The 25,804-nt window shown below is 47.7% G+C and overlaps 1 protein-coding gene across 17 annotated transcripts in view; it reads left to right on the top strand.

Annotated features, from left to right (window-relative positions):
- Positions 1-24,960, top strand: part of MAP7D2 (MAP7 domain containing 2) — a 116,921-nt gene extending 91,961 nt beyond the window's left edge. For 14 of the 17 annotated variants that reach the window (XM_057538720.1, XM_057538723.1, XM_057538722.1 and 11 more), the window contains 9 exons: positions 6,182-6,450; positions 7,028-7,160; positions 14,743-14,968; positions 15,718-15,822; positions 16,779-16,835; positions 17,287-17,365; positions 18,076-18,262; positions 21,417-21,692; positions 23,435-24,960. In XM_057538720.1, the coding sequence (XP_057394703.1) occupies positions 6,182-6,450; positions 7,028-7,160; positions 14,743-14,968; positions 15,718-15,822; positions 16,779-16,835; positions 17,287-17,365; positions 18,076-18,262; positions 21,417-21,666 (1,306 nt within the window). In that variant the 3' untranslated portion in view covers positions 21,667-21,692; positions 23,435-24,960. The remainder of the gene's footprint in view (positions 1-6,181; positions 6,451-7,027; positions 7,161-14,742; positions 14,969-15,717; positions 15,823-16,778; positions 16,836-17,286; positions 17,366-18,075; positions 18,263-21,416; positions 21,693-23,434) is intronic. The other 3 variants (XM_057538721.1, XM_057538733.1, XM_057538737.1) reach the window with 3 other exon arrangements.
- The last annotated feature ends 844 nt before the right edge of the window (positions 24,961-25,804 follow it).

Raw genomic sequence — 25,804 nt, 5'->3', positions numbered from 1 at the left:
GTAGAGGATACTTTGAGTTTAGACCAATTTATAAAAACCTTTTTATTTTGAAATCATTTCAACCCTATAGAAGAATTGCAAGACTAGAACTTGACTCATCCTGTTAGCATTTAGCCACACTTGCTTCATCATTCCCATCCCCTACTCACTCTCACATAGTCTCCATAGGCACACACACACATATATTTTCCAAGAACCATTTGAGAATCAGTTGCAGACATCATGACCCTTTATACCTAAGAATGAAGACATTCTTTTGTATAACCACAGTACAATTGTGAAAAATCAGAAAAATTAACATTTGACACGATGTTGTTACTTAATTTACAGACTGTATGCAACTTTTGCCTGTTGTCCCAGTGAGATCCTCTGGAACAGTTTTTTTTCCTGGTCCAGAATCCAACCCAGCGTCCCACATTGCAATTAGTTGTCTTGTCTCCTTAGACTGCGTTAACTTGCAACAGTTCTTCAGCCTTTCTTTATGACCCTGACATTTTTAAAGAGCACAGACCGGTTTTTTTTTTGTTTTTTTTTTTTTTGAGGACTGTCCTTCAGTTTGAGTCAGTCTGCTGTTTCCTCATGATTAGACTCAGGTTATACATTTGGGGCAGGAATCCCGTGGAAGGGATGTTGGTTCCTTCTCAGCGCATCTTATCAGGAGGCCATGATGTCAAGTTGTTTCATTACTGGTGATGGTAACTTTGATCACTGGGTTAAGGTGGTATCCACAGGTTTCTGTGGTATAAAATTGCTCTTTTTGTCTCTGGAAAGTAAATAGTAAAATGGGACCATTGACAAATAGACTTCTCAGAATGTTGGCCAAGCTGTGCTGACGAGGCCACAGACCCCTCCCATCTTGTGGGTGGGCTGTGTTCACTGTGCCTGGAGTTAAGGGGCTTTGGAAAAAATAGAACTAGATTCCAAGATGTGGGGTGAAAAAAGTCCTTTGGGGATCTGCTTTGCAGTAAACTCATGTTCAGAAGCATGACAGCCCTCTCCCGAGAGTTCTTCTTGCTGCTCTACTTACAGAGGTGTCTGTTCATATTTCCTACCAGTCATGGAACCTCAAAAGGTTATATAATCCTGCCTTGTGCATCAGGAAGGCCTATCTCTACCACCCCAACAAAATTTGTGAATTCCCTTTGTTAGATGTTTAATCATTGGAAGTATTGAACTTTTAAAACTTGGAGTGGAAAAGCTATAAAAAAGCAAGATGAAAAATCAAGTGACGTGACTCTCTCATCTGTTTACACCTCTTGGGAAAGGTCATTTAAGCACTTAGGATTTTGGTTTTCTTATCTAAAATATGGTTAATAGTAATTTCCTACCTTCCTCACTGGGTTATTGTGGTGACCAAATAAACCGTTATTAAATAGATGAGACGGTACTTAAAAACAAAACTCTATGAAAGCACAGTGAGTTCCCTGATTGATTTGTGTTTAATTTCTTTCATCAGCCAAGATATCTATTTCTAGGAAATTGGTTAAACAGTAGCTTTGCCACACTTCGTTTGGCTTGCAGTAAGTGATGTGAGCAGGAGACCAGAGAGCCTCGGGGTCTGCCAGACAGACCAGCATTGCCCGGTTCAAGCTTCCCACGCTCAGCAGCTCTTGCGGGCAAGGTGCTGCATCCACGTAGGGAAGTAGTGAGGCAGGTTGAGCAGGAAACTCTATGGATCTGCAGGGAACTTCTAAGATTGTATTCTGTATTTTGGTCATTCGCTGTTAAAAAAATCAATGATTCACCTACACTTCTCTAATTTGAAGGTCATGTTTGTATTGTGCGTACGAGGTGTGTGTGTGTGCGTTCTCATTTATTCTGTTTATTGGGCAAGGGCTGGGGTAGGGGAATGTAGATGGACTCCTTAGTATGTTGAGTTTTATCCCAAATAATTCACCCTTACTTTTCAGGTAGCAATTATTTTTAGATGTGTGCTCATGGATAATTGGCCCAGTATTATTTAGAACAGAACCTTACAGTCTGTGGTGTGAACAGAACCTACGCGTGACTGTTCTCTTAGGGCAAGTTGAAACAAGGTTGAGCAGGACTGAGTAGGTCTGAGGCTGTCAGAACCTCTCACACCCAGGGCAGACCAGCTTTTTCCCCCTGGGATTGTAGTCCTGCCCTGCATGTCCCTCTTACAGGCTCCGGGCACACTGACTGAGGGTGTGGCTGGCATCGGGCTCATTCCCTTCCGTGAGTGAGCCATTTAGACCAGACCCTGGGGTCGTGTTGGGATCCAGATGCTGGCATTCTGCTACTAAGGCAAGACTACAGAATGAAGTGGGCCTGCAGCCAGTTCAGGCCCCTTACCCACTCCCCCTAGTACAGCCCCGGGGACCCTCCTGGTGGGAGTGGGGTCTGCAGAAGAGCTCCTCGCGTGTCTGCCCATGCGCAGCAGAGGCGCCTGCACCAGGACCCCGGGGGGGAACCCACCTCTCAGGCACCACTGAGGGAAGCTCAGATGTGCGCTCGCTGCAGGCAGGTGCCCGAGGGAACTCAAATGGACTGGGCAGTGGGTGCCCAGCACCTCTGCTCTGTCTCACCAAGCAGAGAAGTCATGCCTCAGTCCTTGGGGAGGAGGTTGAGGGCAAGGAAGAAGAGCAAACGGCTTTTTGCCAGTCCTTTCAATAGCAGAAGTTCCTATTTAATGAGTCAAGATAGGAATGCTTATGGGAGGAGAAGGTGTTTCTGTCCGCGTCATCTACCATAAAATAGCAGTCTTTCCTGTTGCCTCTCTCTCCAAATCCCACATCCAGGAGTAATTGTTTGCCATTGCCCGTCCCTGCACAGTGGTTGGACCGGAGCTGCACAGAGCATGCACTTGACATTCCAGGGAGTAAGTGACGTGTTTTGATCGCCTCAGTGCATTAGACCAGGTCCTTTAAGACACCCTCCTGGTGGTTATAGCAGCAGTATGGCCCTAGACGACAGCGTGGAAGGAGAGTGTTGCCAAGCAGAAGATCCCCTGCTGTACGGTGGTACAGGCTGTTTGAACCTAAATGCAGGTTTTCGCAGCTGATTGGAAAACGATGCTTAATGGAGCGCTGTCATCATGAGGTAGCGGGGCTTGTGGTTTCCCCCGTTTTACTTCTTCCTCCTGCTTTTGGTTCGTTCTTGTCTGTGAGGATAATTCGGATTTTTATTTTATATGTTTCACTAACACCGATATAACAGCTGTTGTGTGCTTACTCTGTGCCAGGTCTAAAATGAACATCTGGGGATCGTGGTGACCCCAAGCTCTGGCTTAGCCACCATTGCGACACAGGGAGTAGGGCCAAGTTGGAAGAAGTGGAGTCAGGGAGTCGTGGGCACAGACCGCAGTTCTGTGGCTTACTTAACCTCTCTAAGCCCGCTTCCTACCTCCATAAAGTGACCCTAATAATAGTACCTGTGTCATACCAGTTTTTGACAACTAAAAGAGACATACACGTATACACACATACATACACAAATACACTTAGCAGCACAGGGGGTGGTGTGCAGACAGCCCTCAGGAAGTGTGGACACAGTTCTGGAGGGTGCTAGAGGAAGTGTGAGCTCCAGATCACTGGGGGAGGGATCCAGGTGCGGCCCTGGCTGTCTGAACACAGAAGGCACTGATGATGCCCTCTCAAGCCAGGGCTCTCAGGAGACTCTCAGGCGGGCCTCGGGGGGCGTGGGGATTCGGACACTGCCCCTCAACCAGAGCAGCATCACTTTTACCTGCTTTATACGGATAGAAGGGGCGTGAGGGGCGCTATGTGTATGTCTCACCTCAGTGGTTCTCAGCTGGGGGTGATCTTGCCCCTGCGGGGGCATTTGACAATGTCTGCAGACATTTTTGATTGTCACACCTGTGGTGGGTCAGGGGGAGTGGAGCTTGCTACTGGCATCTAGCGGGTTGAGGCCAGGGATGCTGCTGAACGGTGCACAGAATAGCTCCACAACAAGGAATGATTCAGCCCCAAATGTCATGGCAGGATTGAGAAACCCTGGTACACATGCATACGTATATGGAGGAAGCAAGAGGATTCTGTGCCTGGCTTTTATTTGGTTAGGGTCTAGGAACAAAAGTAGAAAACCAAGGTTATATAGAAACGCCTGCTTGTCAAGAGGTCCCTCGGGAATGGTGGGGCCTGAGTTGGCTGAGCCCCAGGGCAGAGGGAGAACAGTCTGCAAAGAGGAGGCACCGTCCACGTGGACGAGGTGTCACGGGGGTTCTGGGTGGCTCCAGGCCTAACAGAATGGTGGCACAAGGGCAGTCGGTGTGGCGAGTATGAAGGGATTCTTTCTGGGCTCACAGTGGTCCAGCTAGGGAGCAGACTGCCAGAGAGGGGTGGACAGTCCACCATGGAAGTGGGATCTGGACTGATTCCATATCAGTAAAACGGTTGATGCTGAAATAACTGAATTTTTAAAATTCAGATCACGTTCAAGTCGTATTCATTGGGTCATTGGGTGGCCCTCAGCCTGGCATTAACTGAGAAAACGTGTTCTCCTTGGCACCCGGAGCTGGGCTTTTACCATGAGAGCATCATTGGAAAACTGGCCTGCATCTTTTCCAGTCCACATACCACTTGAGGATTATTTTCCAGCTCAAGACCAAGTTTAATATTGATCTGATTATATTTTTTCCTTACCACCAGGATCTGATTAGGAAACTCTTTAGGTCTCTGGTGAGAAATTGGCCTTTAATATTACGTTGAGTTGCCATTTTTATTTCTGTTTTTATAGATCAAAAATGGTTGAACATTAGCAATTTCATATGGTTCAGCCTGCTACAGGATTGAGAGTGACAATGCGTAATTTACGAACAGATTACTTTATGTTCTTCCTAAAAAGTACTCTGTACAAATGTCGCACCCCTGTGCGAACTTTGGGTACCCTCGGCAACTGAAGCTAGGCTGTTATCTACGTCACCAGGAGCCAGGCCTAGGCCAGCACACCTGTAATGGACCTTCTTCCAACAGATGTAAGACAGGGTCCTGCATTTTAACAAAGTGGTGTTTTCCTAGGTAGACACGGGCTTGCCCTCACCTTTTGCGTCTTCCCAGTAGCAGGAGAGAGTCTTTTAAACCTTAGGAACCTCCAAAAAGACACTCCCTGTCCCCACCTCTTGGCTGACTTTGTTTCTCAGAACTTGAAAAGGAACCAGATGTCAATTATACCTCAGTAGTGGTGAATTAAAAAAAAAAAAGGAACTAGAAACATTGAAGACATTATGCAGAGGGAAATAAGCCAGACACAAAAGGGCAAATGCTGTATGATTCCACTTCTATGAGGTATGCGGAATTGTCAAATTCCTGGAGACAGAAAGTGGCAAGGTGGTTGCCAGGGGCTGGGGAGAGGCGGGAACATGGAGTTAGTGTTTAAAGAGTACAGAGTTCTGGAGATGGACGGTGGGGATGGTTGCACCACAGAGTGAATGTACTTAATGCCACTGAACTGTACACTTCAAAGTGGTTAAGATGGTAAAGTTCATGTTGTTTGTATTTTGCCATAATAGAAAAAAATGGGAGCAGGGTCGTTCATTGCCATATGCTGAAGCCAGATCCAACCCTGGTGCTCCTCTAAAAAGAGGAGGTAGGAAAATGCCTAACACTTTATTCTTATGTTGTCGTCAAACTTAAGTGAAATTCGGACATGACGTCATCGGGTGGGCTTCCTAAAATATTGTCCCTTCCACCAGGGACATCTTCTAGATACCATATGTTCCTGTTAGGGTGATAATACTTCAGGAACTTCTTACTTACTCACTTACTTACTTATTTATTTATATTTCTTGGCTGTGTTGGGTCTTCGTTGCTGCGCGCAGGCTTTCTCTAGTTGTGGCGAGTGGGGGCTACTCTTCGTTGCGGTGCGCGGGCTTCTCGTTGCACTAGCTTCTCTTGTTGCAGAGCACAGACTCTAGGCACACGGGCTTCAGTAGTTGTGGCGTGCGGGCTTAGTTGCTCCGCGGCGTGTGGGATCTTCCTGGACCAGGGCTTGAACCCGTGTCCCCTGCATTGGCAGGCGGATTCTTAACCACTGCGCCACCAGGGAAGTCCTACTTCAGGGACTTCTGAGTGTGTGCTCCGCCTTACGTTTGTTCCCCTTGAAGGATGAAATTGTTCAACTTTTTGGAACCAGGTATCTTTGGAACAGAGGGTTCTGTGGTCAGGCCCGGTAATCATCTTCTGGCGTGGTTTTGGTTTTCCAGGGCAACTTCAAAAGCATATCCACAGTCTCCAAAGAACGTGAAGCCGCCATACCCAGGGTCTCCGGTGAAGTACCGCTTCCCCACCTTTTCTGGCCAGGAAACACCCAAGAAGAAAGCAGAGAAAGAGAAGAGCAACAAGGAAAGGGAGGGCGCCCTGGCTCAGCAGGCAGCCGGCCCACCTGGGGAGGAGGCCCCAGAGAAGCACGTGGCAGACAGACACGCCACAGAGAAGCATGAGGCCGCGGCAGGGAAGGCCGAGGGTGGTGGAGGTAGGCCCTCCTCGCCCCGCCGGTTCTCCCTCTGACTCCATCCACGCGGCAGTCTCGGGTTTGGGGGAGAGATGGGGATTTTTCTCGGAGACAACTCCATGCCCTCGTGCCACTCTCTCAGGCTTGCATGTCGCTCCGCGTCCTTCCCCTCGCTCTCCTGAGAGTCTCCTGGCAGAGGAGACCAAGGGGCTGACGCTGCTCCTAGCCGTGGAAGCCCACGGGGGTGCTCAGCTGCATCCAGCCAGCATCTGCCCTTCCCACAGAGCGGGTCTTCCTTTAGTCCTTGAAGCTTCCGTGACAGCTGCGGTGGGTTCACCCAGATCGGCGCAGCGGTGGTGGCTGCCTTGGGACTTGCTGGTGACCCTGTCTCTCCCCGTTGCCTTTCCACTGCCCTCCGTGGTGGAATGTGTCCAGGGTCACAGCCAGCCTGTTGCAGCCTCTCTGCTTGGTGGCTGATTGTGCTGGTCCTGGCAACATTTCCCATCACCCATTGGGTTGGATTTTTCAATTCCAAGTGGTAGCTGCCGTGTGAGTGCAGTCACTGTTTCATTTCCCTTGATCTTTTCCTCCAACGCAGCCTCGTGGAAGCCCACAGCGGGCACCACTGATGCAGGAGAGGCCGCAAAGATGCTGGCCGAAAAGAGACGACAGGCCCGGCTGCAGAAGGAACAGGAGGAGCAAGAACGTCTGGAGAAGGAAGAGCAAGATAGGTATGGGGGTGCTCAGACCTTTTCAGATCACGTGGAAGCTCCCAGCTCCTGGATCTCAGGGTTACCGACAGCCCCTGTTCTCAGCATGGACTCTAGGACCAGCCAGGCCTCGTAGAGCTATCAAAGGAGTTTGAGTTTTGTTTATAGAATGAGGTTCTCCCTGAAAAGACAGGAGGTTCTGGATGTAGACGTCTTGATTCTGCTTCCTGAATCATGTTTTTTCCCCCAAATTATTCTAACTCTCACCCCCAGGTAAGAGAAAGGAGGGTTGAGCAGAGGCTCCTAGCTGGGGCCGAAGCCGACCTCATAGTCCTTGAGACGCGAGGTACGGGGATTCCCATCCTGGAGCACGAAAGAAGATGTCTTGGCAGTGGTCCCTAAACTTCGGAGGGTGTCAGAGTCAGTCAGGGGTTGCGGTGAAAATACACAGGCCCAGGCCGTGTCCCACTTCAGTAGCTCACCAGGGTTTGAGAACCACTGCATTGGCCCCTGGGGCACTTGGTCAAAATACAGACAGTTCTGCCTATTCCGGTCTTAGTATTCAGAGAGAAATGCATGTTGAAGGGCAAGGTAGATTTTATCATTAAATTGATAAAGGAAGCTCTTAGGATAATCACAGAGTACAGTCCAGTACTGTTGAGAGGATTTAACGTGACAGGAAGCCAGCCATGTTGCCGTGCTTCACTCAGCCATGGCGCTGAGTTTAATCAGTGATAGAATATTCTTCATCCTTAAGTGACCTTGGCAAGTCTTTTGTGGTCTGTCATTACACTTCTGCTGATTTATTTATTTGAAGGGGTAGCGGGGAGGTCTGGCTGGTTCCTTCTTCGAACTCTGGACTTCTCTGATGATTTTCCCACCTCCAACCTTTTGGTCAACAGCAGCAGGTCTTTTTATTGAGTGGTGTGCTTGGGCTGGGTTGGGTGGGCCGCAGGATGTGTGAAGGGAGGTCCCAGGAGAGGAAGGTGAGTCGCAGGACCTCAGTGACAGGGCTTGGGATGTGCAGGCCCTGAGCAGGTGAGTCGCGTGCCTGTAGCTTGTGCTAGGGAAGGTGCAGCTCTCTGCCTTCCAGCCAGCAGCCTGTCCCGTTTCCTTCACAGCGCAGCTCCTCAAAGAATTGACTGTACTGCCTGTCTCTATTTCCTCTACTCACACTCAGTCTGCAGACCTCACACTCTGCATTCCTCCTAATTGCCAGACTCCTAATCCATTTCTTGGTTGGCTTTAACTGTGTCGCGCTTGCCCTTGCTTCTCTGGCCTCTCCTTCTCAGTCTCCTCTGTCTCCCGCTCAGCCCCTCACGCATCACCTGGGTGCCCAGCCCTCAGTCCTTGGCCAGCTTCACCTGACAAGCCCTTCCCGAGCAGCACTGCGCCCTCCTGCCCTGCCCGTGCCCCCATCGCGCTGCCAGCTTCCTCTGGCTTCAAAGTTTGGGGCTCGCATTTCACACAGCGTCCTCATGCTCAGCATTTGGGGTGCTGCCCCAACTGTGCTCCCTTTCTACCCTCATCTTTTCTTTGCCTCGTTTTACCATCTATTTCTGAAGCCAATTTCATCTTGCTCTGTAAACCTTCAATACTTCCTGGTACAAGGGAGGCATTAAATCACACATGTGTACTGATGCCTCCTGAGCCTGTGCTGTCCAGTACCACCGCCTCTAGTCCCAGGCGGCCACCAAAATGGAAATACACTAAGGTCAAGTCCAATTCAGTTCCCCAGCCGTATGGCCACATTTCAAATGCTCAGTAGCTACATGGCTAGTGGCTACCATATCGGACTGCACAAATCTCTAGAACGTTTCCCTCATCACAGCAAGGTCTGTTGGCTAGCACTGGTCTAGAACCTGCAGGCAGTACTTCCAGCTGCTTTATGCTTTCCTTTAAGTGTGTCCCACACGCATCTGAAATTGAGCATTTCCAAAGCACACCTTAGTGTCTTTCTCGCAGACTTCCTTTTCCTTTCACAAGCTCTGTCCTCCATGTCTACAGGCACCCAGATCAGAAGTGTCCGAGCCAGCTCTCAACTTTCCCCTCTCCTTCCTCCTCAGTATCCCGTCCCCTGTCAGGTCTGTTTCGGCCGCCTCTAGCATCTCTCTCGTCTCCCTTCCCCTCCAGCCCCTCCTCCCCTCCTGAGCTCTGGCCCCTGTGGTCTCTCACCTGGACTGTGTCCGTGGCATCCGCACTGAGCTCCCTGCTCTAGGTCTCCCGGAGCTCATCCACTGTCCATACTGTGTCCCCAGTGCCTGTTCTCAAATAAGTGTCCTTGTCCTGCTCCTGTCCTTTAACAAGCCTGTGACTCCCCTGCCCACAGGAGGCCTGCCATGGCCTGAGCACCCCCGTCCCCTGCAGCTCCACACCTCCTCATCTGCTTTCACGCTGCCTCCCGTGGCCTCGAGCTCCTTGTCACCAGACACATTTTCCATTCTCTGACTTGGGTCAAGCCTTGCTCCCTGTCTGCAAGCCTTTCCAGCCCTGCCCTTGGGAGAGAACAGACCTCTCCCACTCTTCACCCACCCAGCCCGGCTGGTCGGCTGATCACAGAGCCTCCTCATTTGTTCACAGGCCTACTTCCCCCAACTAAGCACCTTAAAAGGCCAGGATACAGTCTTTGGATCACTGGTGCTGGCGCTCAGTAAACATACAGGAAAGGTAGAGAAGGAGGAAGAGGCCCAACTGAGAAGCCATTGCAATTGCGGGTTAAGAGAAGGCAGTGCAGTGTGGTGGAGCTGGAGCTAGAGGAGAGAAGGCGGGTTCAACAGAAATGGGCCCATTCAAAGTCGACGCCAAGGTTTGATTCTAAGCACTTAGGAGAATGGTACACCCAATGACAGATAAAGGAAGGACAGAAGGAATTGATTTTAGAGGGTAAAAACAAGCCATGTGATTGTAGATAAACTAAGTTTTAAGGTGCCTGCAAGATATCCAGGTGATTAGAAATGGAATTGAAGCCTGGGGCCTAGGTAAAAATGAGAGCAATACACTCGACCCAAAATCAGTTTTCCCCTCTCTTGCCAGAATATGAAGCTTTGCTAGCACCACGTGGGAGGTGAGAAAGTACAGTACCACACAACCAGGGCCTGGAACACAGCGGACACCTCTTGGAATAAGATCATCCTCACGCCTGTTTTGTGCTTAAGAGTCAGTAGTTGAAGCCACACAAGTGTAGTTGCCAGATGAGAGAATATAGAGAAAATAAAGATACTTGAGCCAAACCGTGGAAAGCCAATCACTGTCACAAACTGGTGAGGAAAATGCCATCCGAGTCAGGGACGAGACTGCTCAGAGCAGAAGGGCCGACAAGGTGTCCAGACAGCTGGGCCCGGAGAAAGGGCAAATGCTGGTCCAGTCCCGCTAGCAGTGACCCTGGGGCTCTCCTGGAAGCATGCAGAACAGGGCACGGCACCTGGGCTCGTGGATGGCCCAAGATAAAAATCAGGATTCTTGGAGTTGGAGCAAGAAACCCTAGACCCTGGGTCCGCCCCGGGGAAGGCACTGGCAGAAACTAGAAGCAAAGAGATCTTACTGGGATTCCGAAATGAGTCACGTTAAGAAGTTAAGATAGCTGCTGTGGGCACAAGTGGAAAGGTAGTTGAGTTAGGCACCCTCCATCAGCAGGGTCGCATAGCCAGGCTGCAGCTCGGTGTCCGTGCCAGAGGTGGCCCGGCCCTGCCGGCAGGGGTCCTGGCACCGCTCAGCCCTGGCAGCTCGTCGGTTGGGCCTCCGGGTGGTGGGCTGTCGGGGTAAGAGCTGGGCAGGCAGGGCCCATCCGGCACGGGGGGTGGCGGCCGAGTCAGGAAGGGAGAGCCAGGCCCTCACAGGAGGGAAGTCGAATGCCGCCTGCACCTGCGAGACGTGTCGAGGCTGGGGAAAGCCCATTGGTCTTGGGGTTTAGGACATGAATGGAGGTTTGGGGGGAAATCATGGAGAGGGGTGGAGACATAAGCAGCTTGGCCGAGGTGAGAGGGCGGAGGCCCTGAATCTCAGCAGAATGCAGGGGAGAGGGGACTGAGGAGAGTTGTTTGGGATGCCTGAGGCCTGAGTGTTTTGCAGGCCGTGGGAAGGTCCGTGTAGAAGGGCAAAGCAATGGAAGGAAGAGAGGGGAACGGTGGAAGGAACTTGGGTGCGGGAGGGTGTGGAATTAATAGTGTGGTTGGTGGCATTTATAATCCTTTGCATCTAAGCAGAAAAAGGGGACATTTTCTGAGCAGGAATGCTGTAGAGGAGTGAAGTTTAGGAAGCGCAGATCAGGTGGCCCCGGTCTTCTCTGTAAAGTGGTTGATGATGCCGTCGACTAAGGAGGATGTGGAAGACGGTGGAGAAGTGGAGGTTTGGACTGTTCCCCTGGGGGTCTGGGAGATGAGGATGGATGGCTGGCGTGGCGGCTGAGGCCCAGGGAAAGATGACCAGTCGGCCTTGTCTGGGCCTTACTCCAACCAGTGTTGACAACCCAGGAGGGCCCAGAGTGGCCCCCATGCCATCCCACAGATGCTCAGGAGTGGCTGGGCAGCCTGGGCGCCCTGAGAGAAGAGAGAGCGGATGCAGGGACGGCACAGAGCTGCCCGGGGCCGGTCAGGAGAGAAGGCGGCGAGGGACGGGTGAGGGCAGGTCAAAGAAGGGGAAGGTTAGGACATTGAAGGTTAAGCTTTTTTAAATGAAAACTTTTAAGCACGTAAGGAAGGGAGAAAGTGAAACCCACATACTCATCCAGAGATTGAACGAGCCGAGACTGAACATGTGTCAGGGACATGGTGCAAATGTGAGAGGGTGGGACGAGAGGGGGCCGGGGTCTGGAGGTTGAGAGATGGGGGTCGTTACACAGAAGACCCTCACCGGTGGCCAGGAACGGGGATGAGGGATGCAGCCACTGAATGATGACTACAGTGCACAGTTTTCTGGTACTTTCTACCTGGTGAGGAAGGGGGGTAGGTTTGGGGTGGGTGACAGGAGTACACATGGGTCTGGTGAGCTCCGGAGGGAGCCGGTATGACGGCAAGGGCAGTGGGGTTGGGCTGCCTGCAGCAGAGGGGCACTGGGGAGATGACACAGCCGTGTCCTCTCCGGTTCGTTAAGCAGGGAGAGAAAGAATGTTTATTCCTGGAGAGGATTTTGAGAGACTTGGTTTCACACAGGGAAAGCCAGTTCTTAGCTACTTTGGGGGAAGCAGAGTGTGGTTAAATGGAGGGAATTTTGTCTGTAGGGGCTTATGGGCCTGTGGGGAGGAATTCATGCTGTGGGTGATGACGGGGATTATGGAGACCTAGCGGCTGAGAGGATGCGTTACTGCATGGCTATGCATCGGGCACCTCTGAAGTCCTCATGGTAAAACGGAAGAAACCAAGTGGCTTTTCAGATCCTAAGGATGAAGTAGCTTGTGGGTCAATTTATATACGTCTCCTTTGTGTATTAACTTCTCTGAGACAGTCACAACTGGCTCCTTAAAAGAGAGAGAAATACTAAAAACAGTGCTCTGATTAACCTTGGGAGAAGTTCTGTTATTGACACATCCGGTTTTTATAATCCTGTGTTGGGCATCCTAGTCTTTCATTGAGGAATCTAAGAACTGGTGAGTTTCTTTCTGACTAGACCCCATAATGCTGTTCTCCAAAGTTCTCCAGAATATTTGTTAGTAATTTCAGTTGTTCCAGCTTTTAGGCACTGCACCCTCTGCGAACATAGAATACTTGTCATGTCCCATTGTAGTTTTAGGCTAATGTCTTTGTGTATTTTTTTACCTTTTAAAATATTTCTTTGGTGGCGCATAGGCTAATTGCCTCCATGATTCCTGAAGCCAACCGTTAGGGTGGAAGGATGTTGTTTTTAAGTCTTGATCATTTATAACAATATACCAGCGCCCCAGTAAGTCAGTGATACATGCTTCCAAATAAAGGTAATTTCTGAAAAACATACAGATTTATAGATGCGCTTAAAAGGACACTGGGAATTGAAGAGAGCGTTCATTTTAAAGTGTAAAACAAACTAGCATTTGAGAATCTGCCCAGGACCAGGCATTGTGCTAAGTGCTTCCCATGCATTATCTCATTTAATTCCCACAGTGATGTCGAGGAGCCAGTAATATAGCTATTCCCATTTTTTTAAAATGGGCGTCAGAAATGTTGAGTGACTTTCCAAGGAAGGGTCACACAGCAAGTGGCGCAATCAGAATGCAGTCTTGGTCTTGCCCGTGTGGCACATTGCCAGTCAGTAACTCACTGCAAAATGAGTATAGCTATCCACATTTTTTCATAGAAGAGGAAAGTGACACACGTGAGCAGGAAGAACGTTAGAAATGTAAAAACAAGCACTTAGACTTTACAGAGTTTTCCCTCACTGCTTAAGCTCTTTATCGTTACATCGCTGACCATTCATCTGTGGATGAAAAATGTCTAAATGCCATTTAATTTTCATTTAGCAAAGAATAAAAGCTAAAAAATTTTTTTTAAAGAATGCCAAAATAAATGGAAAATAGATGCTTTAATTCCTTAAATGTCAAGTTTCTTTTTTTTTTTTTTAATTATTTATTTATTTTTGGCTGTGTTGGGTCTTCGTTTCTGTGCGAGGGCTTTCTCTAGTTGCGGCAAGCGGGGGCCACTCTTCATTGCGGTGCGCGGGCCTCTCACTATCGCGGCCTCTCTTGTTGCGGAGCACAGGCTCCAGACGCGCAGGCTCAGTAATTGTGGCTCACGGGCCTAGTCGCTCCGCGGCATGTGGGATCTTCCCAGACCAGGGCTCGAACCCGTGTCCCCTGCATTGGCAGGCAGGCTCTCAACCACTGCACCACAAGGGAAGCCCAAATGTCAAGTTTCTGTTGAGCATTTTCTTCCATTTGCTGCTTCAGAAGTCACGTACTAATTAAAACCAAAGTGAACTTTTTGAGCTCCTAGTCACTGCTCTCAAATTGCTGACTGGCACAGATGTGACCACTGAGACACTTTGAGGTTTTTGTTTTGTTTTGTTTTTCTAGCTTAAGTTGGTTTTTTTTTTTAACATCTTTATTGGAGTATAATTGCTTTACAACGGTGTGTTAGTTTCTGCTGTATAACAAAGTGAATCAGCCATACGTATACATATATCCCCATATCCCCTCCCTCTTGCGTCTCCCTCCCACCCTCCCTATCCCACCCCTCTAGGTGGACACAAAGCACCGAGCTGATCTCCCTGTGCTATGCGGCTGCTTCCCACTAACTATCCATTTTACATTTGGTAGTGCGTTTAAGTTGGTTTTAAATATTTATCCTACTCAGCTTTTAAGGAATTCTCATTAAATAAGAATGATGGGGCTGTGGTCATTTGTAAATTGGCTAGGGAACATCTGTGTCTTCATTACAGTCTGTTCACAAATCAATACATTATTACTATGGGTATCACAGAATTTAAAGTCCACCCTGGTTAATATTTTGTTGGTAATCGTATGGACTGAAGCGGCTTTCTGGGAAGGATGAGTCGTTTTCTTAAGTGGGTGCTAACTCACATGCATGTGTCTGTGACAGTGTCACATGCTATGCTCTGCTGTTGGCACACAGCTCTTGGTAGTTTACCTTTTCGGCACTTCGTCGTTGTCTTCTAACATCAGTTATGTTCTCAAAAGGCTGGAGAGAGAGGAATTGCAAAGAAAGGCAGAGGAGGAAAGACCTCGCCTAGAAGAAGCAGCCCGTAAGCAGGAAGAGGAAAAGAAGCGGCAGGAGGAAGAAGAGAAAAGGAAGGCGGCAGAGGAGGCCAAGCGGAGGGCCAAGGAGGAGCTGCTGTTGAAAGAAGAGCAAGAAAAGGAAAAACAAGAAAAAGAAAAGCAGGAAAAGGCCATGATTGAAAAGCAGGTACTGTGCAGGTCTTTATATAGACTTCCTTAAGGGCCTTAGTTAGTATTAGGTAAAATTAGTTAAATTTGGATGACTCATAATGTTTACTTGAAGTTTTTCTTTAGCTGGGCTAGTTAATAAATATGAGTTACTTTGGGCAACAGAAGTGAAGTTGGTAATATTTGCTGTATGTCCGTTTGGGTTCCCCCGAAGGCAGACCCTGGCTGAGAACTTGGGTGCCAGTAGTTTATTTGGGAGATGATCGCAGGAAGCTGGTAGGGGAGTGAGAGGAAAGCACATTGGTGAGTGGGTTACTGTGGGCAGCTGGAACTTGCTCCCTATGGAACTCTCTGAGAGACTGTGGACCATGTCTTAGAATTATCCCCCTGAGTGGTGAGGAAACTAGGTTATTTGTCTTCCAAGTCCTGCCCCTTATGGTTGAAGGTTACTGAGGGGAAATTAACTTCCTGAAATTTCTAGCCACATGCATACTCATGGCCAGAGACTACCCTCAGACACAAAAAGACCTTGACCTTGTATGCAGACTGTCTGCAGGTGATTTGCATGGTGGACTGAGGTCATATGAGTGAGACCCAACCTGTCTGCCGTGTCATAGAGCAGGCTGTGTAAATTCACATTGAATATTGGAGCAGCACCCACTTTGGGGTAGATGATGAGGTGGAGGAATAGGTGCAACCCCCAGGGAATGAACGAGCGTTTTCTTTAGCTTAGTAAAGCCTATCCCTTCTTTTACATGTTTCTACCAGAAGGAAGCAGCAGAAGCAAAGGCCCAGGAGGCAGCTAAACAGATGCGTCTAGAAAGAGAGCAGATCATGCTACAGATTGAACAGGAGCGACTGGAGAGGAAGAAGGTAAGGGCTAAGGGACCAGGAGTATTTAGGGTGAGGCAGGGACAGGAAGTGAGTCCAGTTATGTTCTGCAGTTGTTGGGTACGGTGCTCTTAGAATTGTTATTTAGGTTGATTCCGTTGATCATACTGTTGTATCTTTATTAGTTTTCTGTCATCTTGTTCTTTCATTTACTGAGAGAGGGGTATTGAAAGCTCCATCTGTGATTATGGATTTCTCCATTACTCCTTCCAGTTCTATACATTTTTGTTTTTATATACATAATTTGAAGCTCTACTGTTAGGTGGATTTATATTTCAAATTATTAAATTTTCCCATTGAATTGACCCTTTTACCATTATGAAACGTCCTTCTTTATCTCTAGTAATATTTCTTAAAGTCTACTTTGTCAGCCCTTTTATGATTAGCACCTGCATGATAAATTTTTTCACTTTGAACCTATGTGTGTCCTTATAAATGTGCCTCTTATAAACAGCATATAGTCAGGATTTGTTATTTTAATCCAGTTTGACAGTTTTTGTCTTTTAATTGGGGTGTTTAGGCCGTTTAATGACGGGTAAAGGGTTTAAGGAGGCTGATTATAAAGGTCCATTCTCATGGTGTCCAATCTGTGGCCTCCCCTTCTGCACCTCAGCTTGGCTTTCTTTAGGGTGGTCCTCTTGAATGACAGGTAGTGATTTGTTGATTTCTAGGTAACTTAAGGAGAGGAAGGAGAAAGATGGGATATAAATTGTTGATTCTAGATACTTACTAGTTCACTCCTTAAGCATTTGGCCTTGTTCGTATGGCAGAGGTGTATGTCTGCAAAATCAATGGAAAACCTTTCGATACACATTATCCTCTGCTGATGTTTCTTTTTTACAAGTTTTGTGAGGAATGTGAAATTGCATATAGACCTGGCTTACTTGTATATGTTTTTGGTCTTGTAGTTCTCTTACCTGGTTCTTTTTGGTTCCCAGAGAATAGATGAAATTATGAAGAGAACAAGGAAGAGTGATGTGTCTCTGGAAGTGAAGGTAGGCATTCAGAGTACCATTTTCATAATTCATGTACTGAGAAGAACAGAATGGTGGGATATATTCTGTGACATTGTAGGTCTCAGAGAGGATTAACCAGAAAAAAATGGGCTCTTCCTTGCTTTGTTCCTGGCTAGATTAAGGAGGCTGTAGGTCCCTGAAAGGAAAGAGGAGTCTAAGAGAGGAATTTCAGAGACGGGGTGATAACAAAAAATGTCCTCAGGGAAGTGGTGGTAGGGATGCAGGGAGAAGCATTATAGTCCACAGATAAAAAAAGAGAATGGTGGCATATTAATAAGGGAAACACAGCTGATTTGTAATAACCTCAGAAAATTCAAAGAATTACCGTGGAACAGACACTTGGCCCAGCATGGTTCCAAATATCCTCTGATACTTTTCAAAAGCACTTATCTTTCTACATAAAGCCAACCTTCCCTCTATTTGTTTTCAGAAAGAAGACCCGAAAGTGGAGCTTCAGCCTGCTGTGTGTGTGGAAAATAAGACAAAACCAGTTGTCCCCAACAAAATAGGTGAGCGTGAGGTCTGGTTCTTAGGTTCTTCCTTTCAGGAGGTGAGGGCTCATGGCGCTTCCTGTGGGGCTAGCACCCACGGGTCCTAAGAGCTTTATTACTGGAAGGGGCCTGTGCACTTTCCCCTCCCTTGTGGAGTTTCCATCTCCAGCACAGGTCTGTCAGGTCCACTTGGAAACCGGCGGGTTCCTCAGTTGCTCTAATAATCCCAGTGCCAGAGCCAGGCCATCTGCTGGCCGGCCTGCTTTCCGGGAAGCTTAATTGCTGGTCAGGTTCTATGAAGAACTGACTCTGCTGTTCTACGGCAGTTTCTTCTGCCTTCCAGAGTTCTGGATAGTCCAGCTCTTTTCCATCATGTATACTTAAAGCTCCTCAGGCTGGACTATTTCATGGCAGCCAAAGTCAGAAAACGCATACCCATCTCAGAGTCACTCTTCACATTTCTCTTTAGCCTTGTGGCTCAAGAGCCTGGGGACCTGTACAGCATATGACAGCATATGACCCCGGTGGGTCATGAGCCCTGCACAGACACTGATGATGTCATTTGTCATCTCTTCCCGCTGGGAAGGTGACTACATGGGGTTCTTTTTACAAAAGATATTGCATTGTTGGTAAAGTAGAGGATTCATTGCCTCTATAGATATTTCCCCTGTTATTTCATTGTTTGGGATATTTTATGATTGACAGAATGACTTTGTGTTCTCCATCAGAAATCAATGGCTTGAACACCTGCCAGGAAGTTAATGGTGTGGAACGTGCTGCCCCAGAGACTTTCCCCCAGGATGTTTTTGCTAATGGACTTAAACCAGGTGGGGGACTTGTTCATCTGGACACCCTTGATGGGAAATCAAACAGTCTGGATGATTCAACCGAAGAAGTTCAGTCTATGGATGTGAGGTAAGTCCATTGCTTTTGCATTTGAGCCTCATGTCTTCCCCAGATACCTCCACCACCTCTTAGTTGATTTCTTCATCTTTTCCACACCCAAATCTTTGTACACACCTATAGTAGGCACGGTTGCCATTCAGGAAAGCTAACAGTGGTATAATTAATATCCATGTTTTGGGTTGAGTTCCCTAGAAACAGAGCCTGGGACAGGGATTCTAGGGCATGGGATTTATCAGAAGAGAGCTCTCAGGAGAAAGGGGAGGGAGGGAAGCAGGATTGGGCAGGGGGAGTCACTAAGCAAGGATCTGGTCTCAGCTGGTCCCAGTGGAGCTCTGGAGGATGGATTTCCACCAGAGAGGGGTCTGACTGCAGTAAGGGAGGTGGCCTTCATGGCACTGTGTTTGTCAGCCATCGACTGTGGAGCACCCAGGGTGGGGATGCTCCCATCAGCCAAAGGCAATTGTCCAGAGGAAGGGCAGCAGCTGTGAGCCCATAGCAGCTGGGGGGTGGGTGCAACCACAGGTAAAGGGGATCTGGGTGGGGCACCAAAAGGGCCCACTCACTGTGTCCAGTGTCTCATGTTTAAGTAAACTTGTCATTGGAAACTTGATAAAGGAACTAATTTGCTTTCAGATCCTAACAACTTAAGGAATTTTTAACTGGTATATGTTTGTGGATAACATTGCCTGGCAAATTAATCCTGGACCAAAGGAGAGCTCAGTTAGCCCGGGGTGGGGGCAGAGGCGCTGGAACAGTGCAGTGCAGGGCAGTCGGGCTGGGGGTCCTCTCTGTGACAGGAGGGAATGCCAGTATTTTGCACAAGCTCTGCCAGAGCTCCAGCCTGCCGGAGCTTACACTTCTCTCCTTGCCTGTGAATACTCAGCCTCAGTCTGGGGGGAGGCAGGTGGGGAGCAGAGCCTTTCCCAGGGCACACTGACTGTAAATATCCCAGCTCGTGCACCCTGGCCTTGAGCCAGATATGGGAAAACCCAGGGTCCAGCTGCTCCGTCACCAGGAGAGCGAGTCCTGCACAGCCTGAGAGTAGGGCCTCCTCAGGCCTTGCCACCACCTGCCACTGTTGTGGCAGACTTCCTGTAAGTGGTGCCACTCTGCCCCCAGGGGGACAGGGAACTGCTGGGGCGTCTTAAAGGATAACACAATACCTCCCGCCGCCATGTTGAGGCAGTTGTGCTTATTCTTTCTGCCTCTGGGTGGGTGGGGGAGCGGGACGAGACCTGGCACTGGCCATGGTTCAAGGAAGTGAAGGAGCTTTGTGTGTGCACTGCGTTCTTGGTGTGGCCACCTCTGTATTGGAGAAGGGTGACTCCTGGGGGCAGCGCCCAAGCTCGTGGCGCCATCCTGTCCTCCGCCTGCTCTGACCAGCTGTTCAAACCCTGGGAATGGAGGTGGGCAAGGCGGAGATGGGGCGGGTGTTCCCACTAATGAAGCAGTTTGCCCAGGCTCCGGCCACCAGAAGTGGCGTCAGGTCAGCTGCTGCCCCTTAACTAGGCTCAGTGTGAGGGAGACAGATCATCTGAGCTTCTGCAGTTCAACCAGTTTTTCTAGATTCTTCTCTAAGCTCTTATGGAGGAAGAAAAAAAAACCAGACAAACCTGACAGCAGCCCTACTCTGGCTGTTCAGAGAGACTCCTGGTGAGGGGACCTCAGATCCCAGCCCACCACTCATCTGAGCTAGGCCTCTGGTTGACACACTACGAGAAACTCCTCCTTCCACCTCTAGGGAGAGGAGAGAGAGAGAGAGACGAGGCCCGCGGGGGTGGGGTGGGGGGGACGGGGGAGTGGAAGCCTCACTTTGGCGAGGGCGCCCTGGGAGAGATCGGCTCTGCAGGTGGCCGGGTGGGTGGCGGGGGTCCTTGCTAACGACGTTCCTGGCCTCAGCTGAGCATGTCCTCCAGGTGGCTCCCGCAAAGTCTTCCCCGCGTGGTCGCCTGGGGGGAGAAACGCTTGTTGATTGCATTTTGCAGCGGAGGAAAGTGAGGTCTGGGGAGGGAAAGCTGCTCCCCAGAGGCGGTGCTGCTAGAGAGAGGCTGCACCAAGGCACCCCGTGGTGATTAGACCCCCCCCCCACCTTCAGCTCACTTTCAGCTTCTGGCATTGGCTCTGTTTGCATTTCCCATTTTAAGGGTTTCAGAAGTGCTTGGCTTCTCTGTAGTAGTGCGCTGGTGCCTGCGGGTTTTTACTTTCTTCCCATGGGCAGTGTGAGCTTGGCCTTCGCAGCCCTGCTCAATCTGAAACCACACACCTCAGATGGGACTTGAACCCATGGGCTGGGACTCAAACCCACCGTCTTTTAATTGAAATCGCACACCTGGTCTCAGGACTTAATGAAGCTCAGGTTCTTTATGTCTCAGCGCAGAAGAAATTCAGCGAGAGGCAAAGTGATAGGCAAGAAGTAGATTTATTAATATAGAACGCTTGTGAGGGATACAAGTGGGCAGACAAGGGGGCTCTGCCCCAAGAACTAAGTGGGAAAGCCAGTTTATTTAGGGAGATACACACTCCAGAGACAGAGTGTAGGCCATCTCAGAAGGTGACAGGCCCTGGGAGATGCGCGTTCCATAGACAGAATACAGTCAGTCTCAAAAGGCGAGAGTGACCCTGAAATATGGCGGGGTTGGTTTTTATGGGCTGGGTAATTTCATACGCTAACAAGTGTGAGGATTATTCCAACTCTTTTGGAGAGGGGGCGGGGATTTCCAGGTATTGGGCCACCGCCTACTTTTTGACCTTTTATGGTCAGCCTCGGAACTCTCATGGCGCCTGTGCGGTGTACTTTAGCATATGCTAATGCATTATAATGAGGGTATAATGAGGCTCAGGGTCTAAGGGAAGTCGAATCTTCCACCATCTTGGGTCTAATCGGTTCTAACCAGTTTTTGTATCCTCAAGGGCTATGTCATTTTTTTAAAGGTTGTGCCCTGCCCCCTTCCCTCCTGTCTCAAATCTGCTTCCCTTCTGTCAGTGTCTCAGACTTGAACTAACTTGTATCTTTCATAATGTGTTACACACAAGCTCTGGCTCTAAATCCATCTTCTCTAGAAAAGAAGAGTAGTATAACAAAATATGACAAATAGAATTAATAGTTTGTCTGTCTATCTCTCCATCTCTCTCTCTCCCTCCCTCTCTCCCCCTTCCCCTCCAGTCCTGTTTCAAAAGAAGAGCTTATCTCTATCCCAGAATTTTCACCAGTGAGTGAAATGATTCCTGGGGTATCTCTGGACCAAAATGGAACTGGTAATGCCCGAGCACTTCAAGATCTCTTAGATTTCACTGGCCCCCCCATTTTCCCCAAGAGATCCAGTGAAAATCTCAGCCTGGATGACTGTAACAAAAACCTGATCGAAGGATTTAACAGTCCTGGCCAAGAAAATACTCTGAACACCTTCTGTTGACAAATACAACATCTCTTTAATGAAAGGTACAGTCTTTTGATGATAGTCTAAATCTGTAACTCTCCAACTGGGGTTTGTGAAGATAAGATAAACGTCACTCAGCCTCCTAGTCAGTTTTATTTTTACAAAAAGCAAACAAATGTGGACTCATGGTATGTACAAGAATTGAGATGGATTTCAAGTGAATCCTCATCTGAGAGCCTTCTGCGCCACCCCAGCGTGCCCACCCCTGCTGTTCGGGGCAGGGGGTGCATGTAGAAGCACTGGCTAAAAGTTTGACCAACCATCTGTCTCAAGTAGCAACTTTTTGCAGACAAAGAGAGAATGCTGTAATAGTGGTGCAAGGTGGTGTTAATAAAATGAACTTCCCCCCTAGTTTTATTCAGTGACATCCCACATCCTATCTAGAATCACTTGTATACATTGGTGAGTGTTGGGCTAAATGGTTTGCTGTTCTGTTGACTTCCTCTGGATTCTTTCAAAGCAAACATCTCTTCTTGGATCATACCTGAAGGAGTAAGGGGGGGAAGAACTGAAGTTTGTGCCCTGAAGTGTTCCCCGCCTTTGGCCTTATTTTCTTGCCGAAGTGCTTCTAGAAGCTTCTTGTTTGAGTAAGATATATCTATGGGTTATAAACACTGGATTTGTGTGTACTTAGTTATACTCACCTCATATTGGATTTGCTTCAGTTTGGGGCTTATTTTTGAATGATGAAAAACATAATTAGAATCTGTCATCAAATACTTTCATAACTTAGTTCCAATTGCTCCTCCCATTTTAGACTTAAATTTTTCTATTCTCAGCATTATCTCAGTCACCTTATTTTTTATGATATTCCACTCCTATAATAGAACTTCAATAACTGATATGATTTAGTCCAACCTTTCTATTTCTCAAATGAGGAAACAGGTTGGGGAGGCCACACGGCCGAGGTCACAATGTCTTGTATACTTATTTCTACCTGACCTCAGCTGTTGGCTGTAGACAGTGCATTTTGGAGTTTGCTTCTCTTGGCTCTAGGGGAAGCAGTTGTGGTCCTTTCACACATGAGAGGGAATGCATGACAGGCAGTTTTTAGAATAAACCATATCCCTGGTTTGGAAGAGCAGCTGCCTTCTTGGACACTTTAAAAAATTCACCTGAGTATTCTCTTTCCCTGACAGTTACATGGATTAATATTTAGTAAGAGATTTCTCTTGTTGTTAGCATACCTTGCACCCTTCGGTTCACTGACCTCACTATCAGTTAAGGACCAGAAAATCCACAAAACTTAGAAGAGTGTTCATGGCTTCTCAAATCTATTTCCTACATTTCTAACTAAAAGAAGTGCAAAATCCCTGTCCAAAAAAAATCTTGACTAAATAATTGTATTCATACTGTTTGTATATTTTCATCTGTCATATAAGTCTAGTTATCAAATTCTTCTCAGCCAGAGGTGGCAACGCCCCCGCTGGAAATGTGTTTGGAAAGGTGTTGTGGGTGGTTTGTCACAGTGGCTGGAGGCAGCACCGGCATTTGTGACATTAAACGTCCTGCAGGTTTCAGGACAGTCCCGCGTAAAGAAAATTTGACCCCCTAGAAGAATAGTCCTACACAAAATGCTGCAGCACTTCCGTTGAGAGACTCTATAAGCCAAGGAAAAAGCAATTACCAAGAAGGTAGAAAGTCCCACACTGTGATCATTTTCGTGAGAGAGAATAGATGCTACAACTTGCAAAATACTGTCTCTCCATTGGTTTCACCTGATTTTGGTTTTGAATTGCCACAGGTGGCGTTTGGAGAACCCATGAAGCTGCTGGTAGTCAAATCTGAGCTGCCGGCCCTCTGAAGAAGCTTCTGTCGTCCTTAACCGCTGGATTCCAAACTATTAAATCAAAATGTAACTGTATTCCTACTTAGTATGTCAAATGCTGGCCACTCTCAGTAGACCCTTGAGACGTTGGCCTTGTCGGGCTTTAGCAGAGTTCCATGTTACATTTCTATTTATGAGCTTCAGCTGCTGATAAAGCACTTCCTGTACTCTATTATCATAGTGATCCTCTGAATAACCTGTGTGATTTCGGCTTGGAAAGTCACCTTATAACCATTCTTATCCCCAGACTTGGAGCATATAAACATTTAGATGTCTTTTCTTGTAAATATCCTAGAGATTTACCCAGACTCTACTTAAACATATACTGAAAACTTGGGCTGCATATCTCCCTGTCTGTGTTTAGAAGGAGAAGAAATTCTGGAACATTTCCCCCATCTCTGGGGTTTCTTTGTTGGAAGTTACTATCAAGAAGCCGTGTTTTATTATTAGACTTAGCCACCTGCAAAATGTGTTGCCCCCCATTGCTCCTTGGGCAGCTAGCGGAGTGAGTCTGGCTGAGTAAGGGAGCCAGTGAACCGTGTGGAAGTCCGTCTGCTCTCTTAGGCGTATTCCTCCAGACTTGGGCACCTGAATCTCCAAGGACCTTTTCATGTTGTACCTTAAATCCTCCAAGCTGTAGTCACTCCAGACCTTCAAGTGGCTTCTGGACTGAATGAATTGTGCACCTCCTGCCCAGGTGGTTGCTTTTCATGTTGTTGCTGTTGTTTTTCTCTTGGCTCTTGGGGCTTTTGTTTGTTTGTTTACTCTAATAAAACCAGGTACAAATGAAAAGCATAGTGCTCTGAGACAGGGGCCCCTGAACTGGACCCAATATGTCACTTGAACAGGCTTGAACATAAAAACATCTGGACGGGGGACAAATGACGGTAGAATGTATACTTTACACGTTTTATGCCATATAATAATGTGTTTTCTTCATTTCTTGTGGTGAAATGTGACTTTCAGATTAAAATAACCTTTTCTTCTTTGAAACCTTTTTTTTTTTGTCTTGTACAATAAAGAGTTTGGAAAGATCCATAATTCTGACTGAGGTTTGCAACCAGGAGATACAAAAAAGTCTCCATAGTAATCTTGTTCATGTGCTCTTAAAACCAGCTACAGTGTAAGACTGTATTAGTTATGGAAACTGTGTACGTTTGTGTATGTGTATATACTAAATAAAATACATGCCTCCAATAATACAGTGCCGTGGATCTTGATGAATATCGGGGAAAATCCCTTTTATGACAAGCACATAGAAAATGATAGCATGGTCTGACTTTCAAAAAAACGCCTTGCCATCTTTCTTAAAGCCCTATTTTGCTAAATGTCTGTTTTCTTGCAATCCGTTGTACCTCACAGCACCATTGTGATCCTGGTGATGCCTCATTTGCACGATGTGTACCTTGTGTTACCGTGAAATACATTTTCATTGAAGAGTCTGATGGCGTGCTGGTGCTTTGTTTGCTTCTGTAGGCTCGATGAAAAAAATGTGCTGAAACCAAACCAGATACCAGATTTTTGAAAACCTATTTCGAAAAAAAATTTTAAATCCTGTGTGGGTGTCCTTTCCCTGTCTAACTCATTAAAATTCCTCTATTGCCAGTTCCAAGTGAAACCAACTGTGGAAATAAGCTTCAGTGATGAGCTGTCCCAGGACATGATGAACTTGTAAGTAAAGTTGCTGTACTTTCATACCACTGATGCGAGGGACTGCTAGCTAGCTAAGATGCAGTTAACCTTAGTGTAATCTCCAAAAACATTCCGTAGAGCAATCTGGCATTTAAACAGAATTATAATGGGAATGGTGACCCCTGTTTTCCAGTAAGCTGAAACCCACACCAACTTTTTTTCTGTATCTAAATCATGGCTTGTCTACCGCCTGGGAGATAATACCAGCCAAGACCAGGAGCCAGGAGGGCCAGGACTGGAATGGGGATGTCAGATCCTTGTGGTAACTGCTGGGCTGCCACCTCCGAAGCCGAGGGCCTAGTTAACGCAGCTGTCCCCAGCTCTGATGACAAAGCCTCTGGTGAGGGCACACGAGTGGACATCCTCATTTTTTCCACGTGCTGGCCTTTGACAGCAGCATTATAAGTAGCTTCTGTCATCATGAGCTCTGGCCAGAGTGTCATAGTGAATGTCTAGTCACTCCTAAGAGCAATTTCTATTTTGTGAACATTCTAAATTTTTCTTAGTATATACAGGTTTCCTATTAGTCAAATGCTTTTGTAATTTTTTTTCATTTGGAAAGCAAGTGTAAAGAACTAGCTTGTTTCTAGAGTT

This window comes from Balaenoptera acutorostrata, chromosome X (genome assembly GCF_949987535.1).
Source record: "Balaenoptera acutorostrata chromosome X, mBalAcu1.1, whole genome shotgun sequence".
NCBI classification, from domain to species: Eukaryota; Metazoa; Chordata; class Mammalia; order Artiodactyla; family Balaenopteridae; genus Balaenoptera; species Balaenoptera acutorostrata.
This window is presented reverse-complemented; position numbering and strand designations above follow the sequence as displayed.